Below are 15,586 nucleotides of genomic sequence, written 5' to 3' on the forward strand. Positions count from 1 at the left end.
TCTTGAAGTATTTTCGTTAATTTGTGTTTATGTGTGGTTGGTTTATGAGGGAGGGCCCCGATTTGTTGATGATACGATTTGATGGGCGGCTTTTTGTTTCGGCTTTTTCTTGCTTTTATCTTATGTGTAGTAGCTCTGGTGTCATGATGTGTGTATGGTATGGGTGGAATCCGTCATTGGGTTGATCTTTTGGTTTATTTTCCTGCGGTATGGTATCATAAGTAGGGAATGAATGGTTATCAATGGCTACGTTGGGAATAATTACAGCCATGAAACCGGCCAATACAATAAACTCATGCATATACGGATATCAAACCAGCATAACTCGCTAACATCCAATGACGCATCACTGGGAATCAAGCAAAACCTGAACTCCAATGCAGAAGGCGACTCGCCTTCGTGCCTCCAGCCCCAAACCAGGCACCATGCTGACCATTAGCCCTGAACCATACTTAGACAAGAACATTAGAAGAAAGGGAAGGAAAAAAGAAAGGTTAAAGACGCATACATCTGCCGCCAGGCAGCTTTATGATGGAAGACACAACACTCAACGCGGCTCGGAATAATCGTTCAGCGCTACGCATACCGCCCCGCGGTGATGGCCACTGTATTGACGGATGATCTGGCCCGAAGCCAGCTCCCATAAGCGGGCGTAGTGGTCGCTGGATACTGTGACGAGATACGCAGAGTCGGCGGAGAAAGCGCAATCCCAGACCCACCGTTGGTGATTGGCAAGCGTGGTCTCTAGGAAGAGTGTCCCTGTTGCGGAGTCCATGGGGGGTCCGTCCGGTTGTACAGGGAAGGTCTGCTGCGGTTCGTTATTGACAGGAGGTGTCGCTGCTTGGAAGAGACTGAATGGGTTGGCTTCAAAGTCGGTGCCGTTGGGAGATGCGTTGTTCACGTGTTGCGTCGATTCTGGGGAAGAAGGGGTGTCATTCGATTCGGGCGAAGAAATGGCTCTGGCCTTAGCTTTGGCGGCGTTGGCGGCGGCAATCTTGGCCGGCGGGTAATCAAGATCAAGGTTCCATACTTTGGCCGTGTGGTCGGCAGAGCACGTCGCGAGATGCTTGACATCTGGGGAGAGAAGAACGCGGGTGAGGTAGTCCTTGTGCGCCTGGAAGGTACATATCGGAACGATGCGCGTTATTTCGGCGTCTTGAATCATGCGCCAGATGTAGACATTACCCTATAAATCGGTCGCTCAAAGTCAGCGCTGAAGACGAGTAAAGAATAATCATCCTTTCTACCTTCTTGTTTCCAGCGCAAAGCAAAGACCCATCGCTTGCGACACTAACACTGTGAACCGCAACGTCGTCCTCGGGAATTAGCTGGTGGGTGCAGACGCTTTCACCCAGGTCCCAAACCCGGACGATACCAGCGCGATCCCCACTAATAAGTTCGCCTTGGTTGGGGTGGATTACAACATCGTTGACTGGAGCTTTATGCGCGTAATTGCGCTGCAGGCTGCCTGTACGGGTATCCCAGACTTTAACCGTACCATCCTCCGAGCTGGTAACCATCCACTTCCCCTCGCAGTGAAACGCGACGCCAGTGATGTTGTTTGTATGGCCGTCGAAGGTCATGACTGGATTGGGATTGGTAGATTTGATGTCATACAGCTTGACATTGTTGTGACCGGCGGCTGCCAAGTACCGTTTGTCGGGGGTGATGCATAATCGATTAACTTGGGAATCGGGATGCTGTATAGTGCGCGAGCAAATTCCCGACAAGGCCTCCCAAAACCTGGGCCAAGTTAGCGACGTCTACTTTTCGGGGCGCAAGTAACACAGTCTGACATACCGAATGGTGTGGTCGTAGCCCGCTGGACATCACGAGTTATAGAACATTGGTCAGTCAATTCCCACTGGGACAGACAGAAGATGTTAGAGACCAGCTAGCGCCGAGGGAATTGCATACCAGTGCAAAGTATAACGCTCATGTTGAAGGTTGTAGACGAGCCCAGAAGCAAGGACGCTGAAGAGGCGAGGAGGGACGGGGAACTGGGGGAGTCGCCAGTTACTAAAGTAAAGAAGATGCGGTGCCGGTCAGCTTCCTGCCGGCCTTAAAGCCACGGCCGCCCAGCTTGGCGGCGGACACTATGTGGGGCACGTGAGCGGTGCACAGGGCGGTGTCAAGGGCGGCGAGCATCATCTCGGATTAAATTTGGACGGAATGGGAATCTTTTCTACTGCGATGTACTTCTTTGCTTCTTTACTTCTGCGTGGCTGACCTGACCTGGCCTTTTCTGATCATTCTCACTCGTTAGGGGATTATATCGAGCACGCTGGACACGTGTGGCATCTCGTTCTCTCACAGGATTGGCCAAACTGTACATTTTGTTGCACTTAAACCGGATTATGCAATAGGGCGCGTATCCAGTGGCTAGCCTGAGCCTGCTGACAGGCCATTCACCTGAGGCACCTGCTGGCTCTTCCTTTTACCTGCCTGGCGTCCATATTCCCCGCGGGACAAGTCTCAAATCACAGTCGTTTTGAGATCTGAACACTTGCTCTCAAGAGGTACGCTTCACAGTCTCGAAGCGAGGGATATCCTCATTCTTACCGTCTGCAGAGCTGGGTAATGAGTAGATGGAGCGCTCCTTCACCTCCTAAGTGCCATCGCCGCTCCCTCTCGGAAATATCGAACGGCATAGCAGGGTACACATTCATTTTGGCCGTCTCCGAATTGGGCCTGAATTTTTCGCTGGGATGAATGGAAGCATGGCTGAAGGTATTTCTACCTCTTTCCAGACCTGTCCTCCAGACCCCCATGGTCTTCATGATCTTGAGGGCCTTCCATCTCCCCCATCACTACCTCATCTGCACGTGAATGATCTGGGGCTTACACCTCCCCCTGGGTCCCAGCTGCAGCTCTCCACCAAGTCCTCCCAACATGACAAACGGATTTTGCCGACCAGAGATGTGAACTCGACGTCAGAAAACCCAACAACCGATGCGCGACACTGCACACGACAGCTTGGAAATACAGGAAGAGATCACAGTGACGGGGAAAAGGTGGAAGCCGAGGGTGCATCCTCAGAAAAACAACCCCCGGCCGGCTCAGAGGTAGCCGAGTCCCGACAGCCGTGGGCAGATATCGCGACCCGTTCTCCACAGTTAGAAATCGATTTCTCAGCATTTGACGATTCCAATAACGCCGTGGAAGATTTGTACGACCCCCTCTTCGATTCCGAACTTGTCCTGCAGGAGATTGATGCGGTCTTGCAGCCCCGGAAGCGAGATGGCGACGAGGCGTTTTCTGAAGAATGTATCTCCTGGGACCAGCCTAGAAAAAGGCAAGCCACAGAGATGTCGCAAGATTTGACCACAGAGTCTCCGGATAAAACACCCTCGTTATTATCCCTAGATTCTGGACAACCTGAACAAGGAGGCACGGGCCCTCATACGCCAAGCGATGTTGAGAAACAACAGTCCGATGCCGTCTTCGACCCTATAGACCTTCTGTTTGAAGACCCTCCGGGCGATATCTCGTTGAACATCCCTGATGGCGAGGTTTCTTTTGGTTTTGACTTCCAGGGCGTGGGTAATGGAGATGGAGGCAAGGAGGACATGGCAGCGAATTGCAGTGTGTTTGACCAGCCCTTCGATCTACCCTCCGTCAGCGAGATTACCAAGGAACGGTTCTCTCTTGATCACCAAGAAATCGTCGACAGCACAAATCGCGAAGCTCTGCAGCGAGTGTTTGCCGAGCCAGAGTATGTCTCGCCGTATCCGGTTTATGGGGGCCCATTGGGATATATGCCGTCAGCTCCGAATATCCATGTCAGGTGCATCGAAGTGTCGGATGATCGGACAAACTTGCGCCTTGCGACTCTGCGGAATAAGGTACAGCAGCTGACGCTGGAACGCAACAAGTACAAACAGGAGTGGGCACTGGCGTCGGACCTGACGGCCATGGATCCGGCGACGGGTAAAACAAGACAACAGACATTACTTGAGCAGAATGCCATGCTGCGACGTGTGTGCTCCCGACATCAACAAAGAGTTGAGCAGTACAAGCAAGAGGCTATCGAGTGGAAGAATAAGCTTCATGATCTTGGCACGGTCTATAACAATCTGCTATATGAGATTCAAGTTCAGAAGCAAATGCCCGCAGTTGCTCCGATACCGACTGGATACAAGCCTCCCCGGGCACGCCATGCTAGCTCAAACGCGACCTCTCTACAACCATCGACCTCACAGCCACAATCCATGGCTTCTACACCAAATGCATCTGCTGGGGAGCCAATCACAATCGACCTGACCGAAGAAACGGGCGATGACGGATCAGCAGCGAATCCCACCCCAGAAGAACAGGAGGAATCTCAACGACGCGTGGAGATGCTCCAGTCACTGCGGAACAAGAAATACAGTTGGCTTGGGGATGCAGACGGGGATGTCGGCAATCAGAACTTCCGCTTCAGTGTAACCCCAGCACCTCGACAAGGTTCTCTAAAACCCGCGGGTGGGCCTCACGACTCCGAGCGGTGCCGGGACGGCCACGTACCAGCAAGGGACCCCTGCGAGATTGCGTCAGACGATCGGGTGGAGGACAACGATGATGACTTGGCACGAATGATGGAGCAAGAGTTAGCTTCGCCGATTGCCACGTCCAAACCGGGTGATTGTGATGTATTTATAGCCCGGGTTGGGGATAGCCCGAAGAATGTTTCTAAATGATCAATACCCAAATAATAAGAGGCTGTGCTGTGCGGCTCTCTCGCTCTTAGAGCTGTATTTTACTTCAAGAGTCTGCAATCAAGCAAAATAGGTTCACAGTAAAGTCATATTAAAGAAGCGGAGAGTAGATGCGATGGATAACTGTCGAGAAAGAGGCAGGCCAGCCTTGCAAAGAAATTATGCTCATGTCGTATCTACCTGATAGGTCGGCCCTTGTGGCGCAATCAGTATTCCTGAATAAACAGAATGCAACTTTCAAACAGTCTACTAACAATCAAATAGTTAATCTCAAAGTGTGGGTATCTCCGCCATGGACTTTCAATGATATATCTTATTTTCCCTTCACTAGAACATCTCAATTGTTTTACATCTATTTTAGGTCTTTCTTCACATGAGGGACTTCTCTCACATGCTTCTCTATTCCAATCTCTGGCACTGATTACAACGAATGCGAGCTAAAATACATAAAAGTAGGGCTGACATTCATCAAAGGAAGCCCTTGTGCCGCAATCAGTAGCGGATAAGACTTCTACAAGGTCATTTTAAGGTAAATGGATGACCCCAACCAGGGGCTTTTTCTTTCTTTCTGCTCCAGCGAATATACTGGTTGTTCCTTGACCATGAAGATCTGGGTTTGCGCGCAGAGCAGCCGTAAATGAGTGATTTTTGGTTGGGAGGTATTATTTACATTCATATTTCTTGTTGGTTGACGTCTTTTAACTAGATTGTAGTATCACTAATTATTATGGAGTACTTCCTGTACTAAGTATAGGGTGGCACGCGTCTGGCGTTGCATTAGGATAGTAGGGTATTGCTCCGCCCAAGATATATAAATAATCATTGGAAGTAGTAATACGCAGGCTGGTGATATGTTGATGCATTGACACAACCCAAAGGAGCCAAAATTGAAAGCCGCACGCAATAGCATAGTTCATATACAGTAATCAGATGGCCGATGTGGGTATGGCGTATAGATTGGTCTTTAGTAGACACGTAACCCAAGGACTCAATACTTATTAAGTTATAGGTTGTACCTAGTACCTACTAGTAGGGAATATACATATGGCTGGCTGGCTGGCTGTCTTTGCCATGTGACCGCTTGACAGTATACTCCTTATATCATAAGACCATCCTCAAGGCCCATGTCCTAGACTCACCCCAAGACCACCTCTAAAACTACATACTTCTAAGGCCATTCATTGATGATATCCTAGTTCTGCACCAAGGGTGAATAGCCAGTTATAGTCCTGCTAAAGTTTATAGGACTAGTCCGAAAACAGCTAGGGATAACCATCTACTTTGTATTGTACTTACATGGAGTTGGAATAGCGGACATTCGCCTCGATTAGCTCCATTTGGCAACATCCTTCCCTAGTCGAACCTATAAACCTTTCGTTTGATCCAATGGTTCAAACATTGAGCTAGGTGATAACAAGAACGGGGGTTATATTGCGGTGTTTATTCTATGTGTTTATAGAAGACAATGACAGGATGCTTTCGAGGTGCTGATAGCTACGTTTGACTAGAGCTGTAACTCATGACAATAGAGCATTCTTGATTTTCTTTTCCCTATTAAAGACATAATGTCCGAAAAATGGCACGTAAGGGAAAATGTGCACTCCTTGCCACTGATATCTTATAGTGGCAGTATCAGAGGTGACCATCATTGTCCAAGTTGGCCTAGCTATCGCTGCCCTTCTAGTGCAGCTGCTTCTAGTCTTACTTGCATGCTTAGTATTCGAACCCACACCCCACTTATCTAGGGCCCACCTTAGTGGGGGATTTTCTGATCCAGCGGTGAATTGGATTTCCACGTCAGTTGTAGGTAACAGGGCTGAGTACTGTTGACGTGGCCTGATAATGATTATATCATGGCGATCAGTACCCTTTCTAAAGTCATCGAATTACGACACTACAGTCCTACGGTACCAAGGCAGTCTCACTTAGTATCTCGTTGAACATGAAACACAATTCTCATCTGGGATATAACCTCCTCTTCTTTGGAATGAACTTCTTGAAATACGCACGCTCGTAATATCATAATAGAGTCGTAAAGATCGTAACCTATGCAAGCTGGGCGGCATGTGTAGAGCGCCCTCCCAATGTATCAGTGGAAGCAAGGCAGCCACAAGCTCAACTCAGACCCAAAACCGAATCCCGTCTAAGTTGAATATGCCCCAGTCTATATCCATCGCGTTCTATACAGCATAACCCGAACCAGAATGGCCAAACAAGAAAGACGTACAGTATACATATCCAGATCAGTATATATTGGCGGGCCCCTGCAATGCTCACACCTTGTATGTTCTATTTATCATCGTCGTACAGGCGATTTTCCTCATTCGATTTATGAACCGCGGGGTATTGATATAAGAGGAGGGAGGAGATCACAATGTGAGAGAGCATATGTGGTCTGGAAAAGGAAGAGAACAGCTCACTCCGTAGTCGCGGGACTGTGTGGATGCTCTTTCTCACGCACATCAGGGGAAGCAGTGCTGCTAGGGCTCGTAGTACCGGCACTATTCCGCTTGAGCTGCTTGCGGGCTTTGCGGCCACCACAGCAGGAGGCACAGCAGGAGCCGAGTTGGAGGATAAAGGCAATCAGGTTAAAGGCGGAGGCAATCCACATGAACACCATCATGCGAGTGCCGATCCAGGCGTCAATGTTGAGGTCTTCGCTGGCGGAGGTGAAGACGTTGCGGAAGATGATGAACATGACTGTTGCGACGACGGAGGCGACAACGGTGAAGAGAGCGGTCAGGAAGGTTAGGATGAGGAATGGAAGAGAACGGAGAAGCACAAAAGTACGACGGCGATGTTGTGGGTGGGTTTGATTGACGACTGGGTCGGAGGAAAGGGCCTGAGGAGGCCGTGAAGAGACAGCGAGTGGGGATAGAAAGATGAGAATGAAGGTTAGGACGGTGGCGGTGATGAAGAGACCAAACATCCAGTGAGAAGCTATGCGAGCGATGTGCAGAGCTGACGTGATGTCGGCAGGAAGAGCAACTGCAGGTTTGTTAGTGATGGGTTCGTTTTCACGGTAGAAGGAGGATCGTACTCGTAGCGCCGGATAGCAGTTCACTGAGAATGATCTCGACGGGATTGAACCAGTAGAGGGGTTTGGGCGAGGAGCAATGGGTGATGCCCTGGTCCAAATAACCCTCGCAGAAATTCCATAGTCCCACCTGGTAAAAGTCGTGTAGACCGATGGTGCGAGCAATGGTATCGATCAGGACCGCATTGGGGGTGGACAGTGGGATGATATTCGCAAGGTTGATCTCGAGGAAGTAGGTCTGGCGGAGAACGGGCTTATCGGCGACATTGCCAATGCAGACCAAGATCAGGAATATCCAAGCGATTAGATAGCAGAAGGAACGAAGGATGCGATGCCAGAGCACCTTCGACCTGCTCCGGCCGGCCTGCGGACGTGCAGGAGCTTTCCTGAACAGGGGCAGCTTTGCCATGGACCGCTGTCAAGCACGTGGTGGTGGAGAGGACAAGCCCGGAATCTGCGGATAATAGATTCGGAGAATAGACGAAGAGGGTAGAGGAGAGAATGGGTAGCGAAGGATGGAGAAAAGACCCAGCTCAGGACAAGAGCAGGGCGCCTAGTTAAGTTCTAATAGTATAGAAGAGATCTGGGAAGACATCGACTGGATGACGTTTACGTCCCCCGTGAACCACGTGCCAGGATTCTGATGGGGGAAAGAGAGAAAGGGACCAGTGGGGAGGGAAACACCGGCAACCACGGGATTAGGTTGACGGGATCAGGAGAGGAAGTCGGGGATACATCCAGGAGAAGAGAACCGTAAAGTAGGAAGAAAGAAAAAAAGGGGAGCGAGGAACAGGAAGAGATGGCGGGAATGGGAGGAAAAGGATAGTAGGGAAAGGGCAAGCAAAGTGGATGGCGAGGGCAACGTATACACCGTACACAGGATGGGTGACTGAATATTACCGACTGATCTGATCCGCCGTGGGAATTAAATTGGGCTTTAAGGTTGAAAAAAGTTAGACGCCTTGGCAGCCAACCAGAAGGAGGAAATGTGGAATTGAATTATAAGTAAGAGGTTTAAAAATTCAAACTAAAAGAATAATAACAATAAAAATATAAATATAAATAAAAACAACAATGAGAATTTCACACGAGCCGTAACGCTGGCGGCTTCAATAATCTTACTCAGGGAGAAAGTCTCAGTCTTAGGGCCGCAGCAGGTATTCTTAGCAGCGCCACTGGTCTAGACCCTGATGGGAACATTTTTGCGATGGTGGCAGGAACTTTTCCTTGTCCTGCCTCTTTTTCCCTCTTGGGCGGCAATCTGACTGTGGGCAATGTGGTGGAGAAGGCCGATCGTGAGCAGATTACTATGTAATTCTTGCTTCTGAAGCAAGTGCAGCAATACCCCCCCGTTGATCGAGGGGCTCTTAGCCTCTTACTGTGTTAAGGCCGTTGACTAACGCCAAACCTCCCCAGTTCGTGGCTGGTGATGGGCTGGAATACAGTGATGATAGGCATGAGTTAGCCGCTGATGGCTTTTCCGATTACCCAATGCAGTGTGGATCGTGGCTGATCTGGCAATCCTCACGACATTCAGGAGCCACTCGCCAAGAGCCACTAGCAATGACCCTCATAGGGCCTGGAATTAAAAGTCACTGCCTATTCTGGCGTTTCGGCACAACCAACTCTGTTTCTGTCTGTGACTGTTTGGCCAAGACTGGCTCAAACAACGTCATCGACAGGTGAGCCCCACTCTTGGTGTCTTTTTCAATTCTGGCTGCCTGGGCTGAGGAGACAATACGATTGGCCGGAAGGATTGAGAGGATTTTCCATGCGGGCGATCTGCCAGTGAAATCCAGGCTAAGATCGGCTGCTGGCCAGCTTCGAGCTTTCCTCTCCGGGACAGCGGGGCGGACAGTCAGGGGGGGTTGGCAACCAATGGCTGCCGGGATCGGCCCCCCCTAAAGTAAAGCCAGTACCCTGAAGGCGGGAAACCCTGCGTGGTAACAATACCTTACCTACCTTACCTACCTAAAAATACCTTACCAGCCCAGCATCCATGGTTGACTTCATCGTAAGACATCATTCCGCGCCCGGTGATTTTTCTGTTTCTTCAGGGTCTTGATCCATCTGGTGGCTTATCTGGTGCATCTGATCGCATCGTGTGGTCCTCCTCGGACAGATACACCGCTGTATATATATCCAAAACTTCCGAGCCTCCGCAGACCGGCCTCTTGACTCCAGACCACCTCTTGTCATGCGGTTGATCGCTCACCTTCTGCCGCTCCTGGCAGTGGGCGTTTGGCCTTCTCTGGCAAAGGATGATAGCACCACCACCACCACGACTACCGGCAACAATGGCGGCCTGACTCTCGAGGGGACCGTCACGTCGTCCATCAGTGAAGCGACGCTGCCCACAGGTCACTACCTCTCCTACACTACCACTATGACTCTCGACGATGGACATACTGTCACGAGCACCGGGGCGCACTCCGCGACAACCACTTCCAACTCTACAACAACATCCGGTAATTTCACCACGACGGTGACTTCTTCGTCGCAGTCCCTCACATTGCTGGTGGGCGGACAGACCGGCGGGGTCAATGGCACCAACGCTACCACAACAGCGACGTCGACCGCATCGTCGACCCCGGTCGTCAACACACAGCCTTGCAATGGCCACGCGGAGTTTTGCGCTCGCAAGTATTCCAACATCACCATGGTTGCTGCCCACAACAGTCCGTTTGTCAAGCCAGGCAATGCGGCAGCCAACCAGGCGTTGAAGGTTACCGCTCAGCTGGACGATGGAATTCGGATGCGTAAGTTGTCCGATCGACGAAGCTTAGCTCGCGGGTTGAAATCTTGCTGACACCCCGGACAGTGCAATTTCAAACGCACCTGGTCAACAACACCCTCTACCTCTGTCACACCAGCTGCGATCTTCTGAACATGGGCCCTCTGGAAGACTATCTGACGACGGTCACGAAGTGGGTCAAAACCCATCCATATGACGTGGTCACCATCTTGATAGGCAATTATGACTATGTTGACCCCGGCAACTTCACGGGTCCGATGCAAAACTCTGGGCTCATGGACTATGTGTTCACCCCCTCGAAGATCCCCATGGCGCTGGACGATTGGCCTACGATGTCCAGTATGATTCTCTCTGGCAAGCGAGCCGTCGTCTTCATGGACTACCAGGCCAATCAGACGGCCTACCCGTGGCTCATGGACGAGTTTTCGCAGATGTGGGAGACGCCGTTTTCGCCTACAGATGCGGCTTTCCCTTGCACGGAGCAGCGCCCGCCCGACTTGTCCGCGCAGGACGCCAAAGACCGGATGTACATGGCCAACCACAACCTGAATCTCGACATCAACATTGCCAGCATTAGTCTGCTGATCCCCAACACGGCCTCGCTCAACCAGACCAACGCGGTCTCTGGCTACGGTAGTCTGGGAAAGATGGCCCGCAACTGCACGGGTAAGTAACAGCTGACAGTGGTCTGTGTAACAAGCTAATATATTTGCCTCTTAGCTATGTGGGACCGGCCGCCTAACTTCCTCCTCGTGGATTACTATAATTACGGCAACATCAACGGCTCCGTGTTCGAGGTGGCGGCGGAAATGAACAACGTGACTTGGGATGGGAAATGCTGCGGCGCAGCATCTGCAGCGTCGAGCGTGATGCCTGGAGTGAGTGTGATGAGTACGCTGCTCCTGATTGCGGGTGTGCAGTATATGGCATCGATATTCTAGTGTTGTTCCGAGCGTATATAGTGGGTGTTCGGAGTTGATGGACTAACTTATATTATGATTGACGACTGTACAGTTAGAAAGGGAACCCAATTCCTTACTAAAGTCATAAACAGATTTCTCTGACCCTGCGTAGCTGGTAGCCATCCTCGGAAGTCAACCATGATATACTCCGTCGACAAAGTAGTACTCCGATGCCCCTAACCCAAACCAGCTAGCGCCCACTCAGCTGACCACCACCACCACCAACCAACTCCGCCCTCAATATCATCACCACACTTTACACAGTAGACAACTACAACAAGCTACTGATTTCAACCACACTCGGGGTCCAATTACCTACCCCAATCCCTCATTTCCTTCATCGCCCGCTCTCCCTACACACCCCACCAACCAATCCCTCCCCCCCTCCTCCGGGAAACTCACCAAAATGGTCGACATCCTCCCCCTCAGCAGCTACCCCTCCTACATCGACCTCCTCCCATCGATCCAAACCTGCAACATCACGAACCTGCCCGAGAACTACTTCCTAAAATACTACCTGTACCATGCTCTGACCTGGCCCCAACTATCCTTCGTGGCCGTGGTGCGGCCCAAGAACGGCTACAGCAAGTATACCTCGGAAAAGGGCGCCGGCAGCGCCGCAGAACAATACCCCAAGGTAGTGGGGTACGTGTTGGCGAAGATGGAGGAGGAGCCGACGGATGGGGTGCCGCATGGTCATATCACGAGTATTTCTGTGATGAGGACGCATAGACGGTTGGGTATTGCGGAGAGGTTGATGAGGATGTCTCGTATGTTCATTCTTTCCCATTTTATTTTAATATACCTTCCATTTTTCCTTCTGTGGATGGGTGGTTTATGTTTGTTTGTTTTGTGGGAGAGAGAGAGTCGCATGCTAATTTTATCCTGGGGATGTGTTGTAGAACGCGCAATGGCCGAATGCCACCGCGCACAATACGTGTCCCTGCACGTGCGCGTATCCAACAAGGCGGCACTGCATCTTTACCGCGATACGCTGGGATTCCAGGTCGACAGTGTCGAGAGCAAGTACTATGCGGATGGGGAGGATGCGTACGCGATGCGCATGGATCTGTCGGGGATGTTTATCGATTGGGCGGAGATTGAGCGGAAGGATCGCGAGCGGGCGGAGAAAGATGAGAAGGATGCGGACGAGGGAGACGAGGTGGGTGATTTGGGGAAGAAGGAGGAGAAGGAGAGTAGTGAGAAGATGGTTAAGGTGAAGGTTGGGCGTGGGTTGGGAGTGGGGGATTTGGTTGAGAAGAATGAGGCGCAGGGTTCTTCTCAGTAATTGCTCTTGCTTAATTCTAGGTATCGGGGAAAAAAGAGTGGGGTTGCCTTTCTTGTATAAAATAGATATTATACGACGGTTTTTGGTAGATCCTGGTATTGGTTATGGGATTGGTTGGTGCATGGCTCTAGATTTCGTGTTGAACAAGCATGCTAATTACCACGGGTTGACGCCGGTATGATGTAGGGGAAAATAAAAAAAGAAAGTAATAAATACACAAGAGAATCCCAATTCCAGTCTCTTCCATGAATATAAACACCGCTATGATCATGCATCGTTCCATAAAACTTCCAAATAATGATTTGTCCTGGCTATGGCCCACTAATTGCGCCGTGACGCCCCCCGATTATATTGACCGGAGCCCTTGTTGTCTTTTTCACATGAATTCTCTGCTTCTTTGTTCGGCTTCTTTTCGAGTGCCGACTTCTCGCTCTTCCCCTTGACCGGCATCTTCTCGTTACTTGATGTGCTCGGCGTGCTGATGGAGCTGATATCACTATCCGATTCGGCCAAGGACCGCGCCGGGGATGGAATGGACGTGAAAGACTGCACTGTTGAGCGGCTCTCGCGATTAGTGTCAAGCTCCAACCGCTGCATGTGCTGCTCGAGTGGCATCTCACCACCGTCCCTCTGCATCTCACGAACCCGCTGCTCCTGACGCCGGCGGGTGCGCTTGAGCCGCCGCTTCTCGCGTTGTTCTTCTCGCGCCCGACGCAAGACATCCCGGAATGCTTTCCGCGTAGCTCGGGTCTCTTCTTTGACCGCTCGCTTGTCTGACTGCTTCTGGTGCTGCTCGCTTGGCGAGTCCCATCGTCTCCAGCCGTGGCGCCAGCCGCTTCGTCCAGATGTGCGGTTCTGGCGTCGCGATTGCTGTAAAACGTCAAGCTGACGGCGCAGGCCCACGGCGGCTTCGTACAGCTCACGGTCATGATGGTCGTTAAGAGACAGAAGCTGTGCGCGGACAGTGGCCAGATCAGAGGCGCTGAGCTCGGACGTTGTCGACAAGGAATCGATGGAAGAGAAAGACAGGTCGGATGCCTCCGAGTCGATTGAAACCCGGCGAGTCCGTTCAGGCTGGGCTGGGGTAGCACGTTGAGGCGTAGCTGTTGTAGTCGTGGTCGTGGCCGCAGGTGTATGTGTAATGTTATTTTGCACGTACCCAGGCTTAGGGGGTTGGTTCGCAATCCAATCATCGCGAGACGGACTGACAAAGCCTGTAAAGGCATCTTCCACCTTTCGTCCCTGGAGTCCGGCCTGCTCCTCGATCCAGCGAGTGTGAGCAAGAGCCTGTTCCTCCACCTGTCTTCCATAATGTTGTGCTTGCTCCGTGAAGCGCTCTCCATACTTTTGAGCCTGTGAGGCCAAGGACGCTATCCAATCCAAGGGCCCTCCTCCCTTCGACATGCTTGGGTCCTGGTACGGGGCCCCATATGGAGGAGCATTCCAGCCCCAAGGAGGTTGAGGGGGGTAGTGTCCTGGCGGCGGCGGCGGCGGCGGTGGAGGAGGGTAATGATATGCGGGATGAGGCGGATACACAGTAGGGCTGTATGGCGCAGGATGCCCATAAGGTGCGTAAGGGGTAGGAGGGGCAGGGTAATGTGGGTAGGCATATGGTCCTGGCGCATAAACAGCATTGACTGGAGACGCACCAGGCTGCTCAGCAGCTGTAGGTGTCGCAGGCGACTGTTGCAAGCGATCTCGACCAGCGTCGGATGCCTGGGCGACTCGATTCTCTCGTGTTGTCGCAGCAGGCCAGCACTTAGGACACAAAGATGATCGCGGCGCACTCTGAGGATCCATCACGTAGACATATATGACACGAGCCGAGCGGGGTTCGAAGAAGTATTGGTTCCACTCCATGATCACGGCAGCAATCCGTCTCTTGCGTTCCTCATCCGTTTCCTGGGGCCGATCCTTGCGGTCACGCTGAATCTCCGCTCTCACTTGACGGGGCAATTGTGCCGAAGTAGACGCTAGACCCAAATGTGGAGGAAACAAGTATCTCAGAAAAACGTCCCAGTCCTGCTGGGTGATGTCTTCCGTCTTCTGCGCGGTCCAACAACGAGGACGACGTCGGATGTCCTTTGATTGACTGCGCGGAAAGATCGTTACACAATGTTCCACAATGTCCCCCTGACGGCTCGAAGTCGGAGGCGGTCGCTCCACAAAGTATTCCGCGGCAGATGTGAAGTGGGTAGGCAGGCTGGAGGAGGATGCTAGAAGATCATGACTGGCGGAGCTGGACGCAGGACTCGAGGGCGTGGTGCCGGGGGCTGTCTCCCCCCCACGCAGACGTAGCAGGACACGATTCACTTCCGCAGTTGCAGCGGCATTTCGGCTGTTTGCTTGTGCGAGTAACGGGTCGACCGCAGAGTATGGCGGAGGAGGAGCTTCGTCGGATTCCATTGTAGCGAGGACGAATAATGCTGTAGATGTGCGGAATAGATATCACGGACCGAGTTAACCTTCAAGTTCGTAACCCGTCACCCATCGCGCATGAGGAGATATGCAACACCCACCAGCCTTCCCGGACACACTCAGGCACGGAGACGCTGGAAGGCAGCAGGATTATCTAGATTCTGAGCAGGATAATCAGACCTGGCACTGTGCACGCGAGGGAGCAAACCGCACGGCAGAAGTAGGAGAGTCAAGTCCTACCCTGGAGTAAGATGACAAGAGATCCCCCAAGGCAGAGAACGGGATGGTTGGCAGGTGGAGGGAGAGACAAGATGACTTGGAACTGTCTCGGGCGGCGGAGGATCAGCGGCGGATGTGATCACGGGGCAGCCGGCGCTTGATTGGCGCCGCCCCTCCGCCTTATCGAGTCGATCCTCAAGCCAGACTGAC

General features: G+C 51.8%; 6 protein-coding genes across 6 annotated transcripts; 3 read left to right on the forward strand and 3 right to left on the reverse strand.

Moving 5' to 3' along the window:
- Positions 1-547: 547 nt before the first annotated feature.
- On the reverse strand, positions 548-1,939 carry An08g01150 (uncharacterized protein; the record flags this gene model as incomplete). Its single annotated transcript, XM_059748819.1, has 5 exons — positions 548-808; positions 1,031-1,186; positions 1,248-1,743; positions 1,801-1,822; positions 1,918-1,939. 5 exons carry the CDS (start codon positions 1,937-1,939, stop codon positions 548-550), a joined length of 957 nt encoding a protein of 318 aa, XP_059601131.1.
- Positions 1,940-2,720: 781 nt separating this feature from the next.
- Positions 2,721-4,679, forward strand: An08g01160 (uncharacterized protein; the record flags this gene model as incomplete). The annotated part of the gene is made up of 1 exon (XM_059748820.1): positions 2,721-4,679. One exon carries the CDS (start codon positions 2,721-2,723, stop codon positions 4,677-4,679), a length of 1,959 nt encoding a protein of 652 aa, XP_059601132.1.
- A 2,434-nt stretch (positions 4,680-7,113) lies between these two features.
- An08g01170 (uncharacterized protein) lies at positions 7,114-8,143 on the reverse strand (the record flags this gene model as incomplete). Its single annotated transcript, XM_001392198.3, has 2 exons — positions 7,114-7,685; positions 7,738-8,143. 2 exons carry the CDS (start codon positions 8,141-8,143, stop codon positions 7,114-7,116), a joined length of 978 nt encoding a protein of 325 aa, XP_001392235.1.
- Positions 8,144-9,931: 1,788 nt separating this feature from the next.
- On the forward strand, positions 9,932-11,430 carry An08g01180 (uncharacterized protein; the record flags this gene model as incomplete). The annotated part of the gene is made up of 3 exons (XM_001392199.3): positions 9,932-10,493; positions 10,556-11,155; positions 11,210-11,430. The coding sequence occupies 3 exons, from the start codon at positions 9,932-9,934 to the stop codon at positions 11,428-11,430; spliced, it is 1,383 nt and encodes a 460-aa protein (XP_001392236.1).
- A 427-nt stretch (positions 11,431-11,857) lies between these two features.
- On the forward strand, positions 11,858-12,739 carry An08g01190 (uncharacterized protein; the record flags this gene model as incomplete). The annotated part of the gene is made up of 3 exons (XM_059748821.1): positions 11,858-12,010; positions 12,089-12,221; positions 12,354-12,739. 3 exons carry the CDS (start codon positions 11,858-11,860, stop codon positions 12,737-12,739), a joined length of 672 nt encoding a protein of 223 aa, XP_059601133.1.
- A 321-nt stretch (positions 12,740-13,060) lies between these two features.
- An08g01200 (uncharacterized protein) lies at positions 13,061-15,145 on the reverse strand (the record flags this gene model as incomplete). The annotated part of the gene is made up of 1 exon (XM_001392201.3): positions 13,061-15,145. One exon carries the CDS (start codon positions 15,143-15,145, stop codon positions 13,061-13,063), a length of 2,085 nt encoding a protein of 694 aa, XP_001392238.1.
- Between the last annotated feature and the right edge of the window lie 441 nt (positions 15,146-15,586).

This window comes from Aspergillus niger (assembly GCF_000002855.4).
Source record: "Aspergillus niger supercontig An08".
NCBI classification, from domain to species: domain Eukaryota; kingdom Fungi; phylum Ascomycota; class Eurotiomycetes; order Eurotiales; family Aspergillaceae; genus Aspergillus; species Aspergillus niger.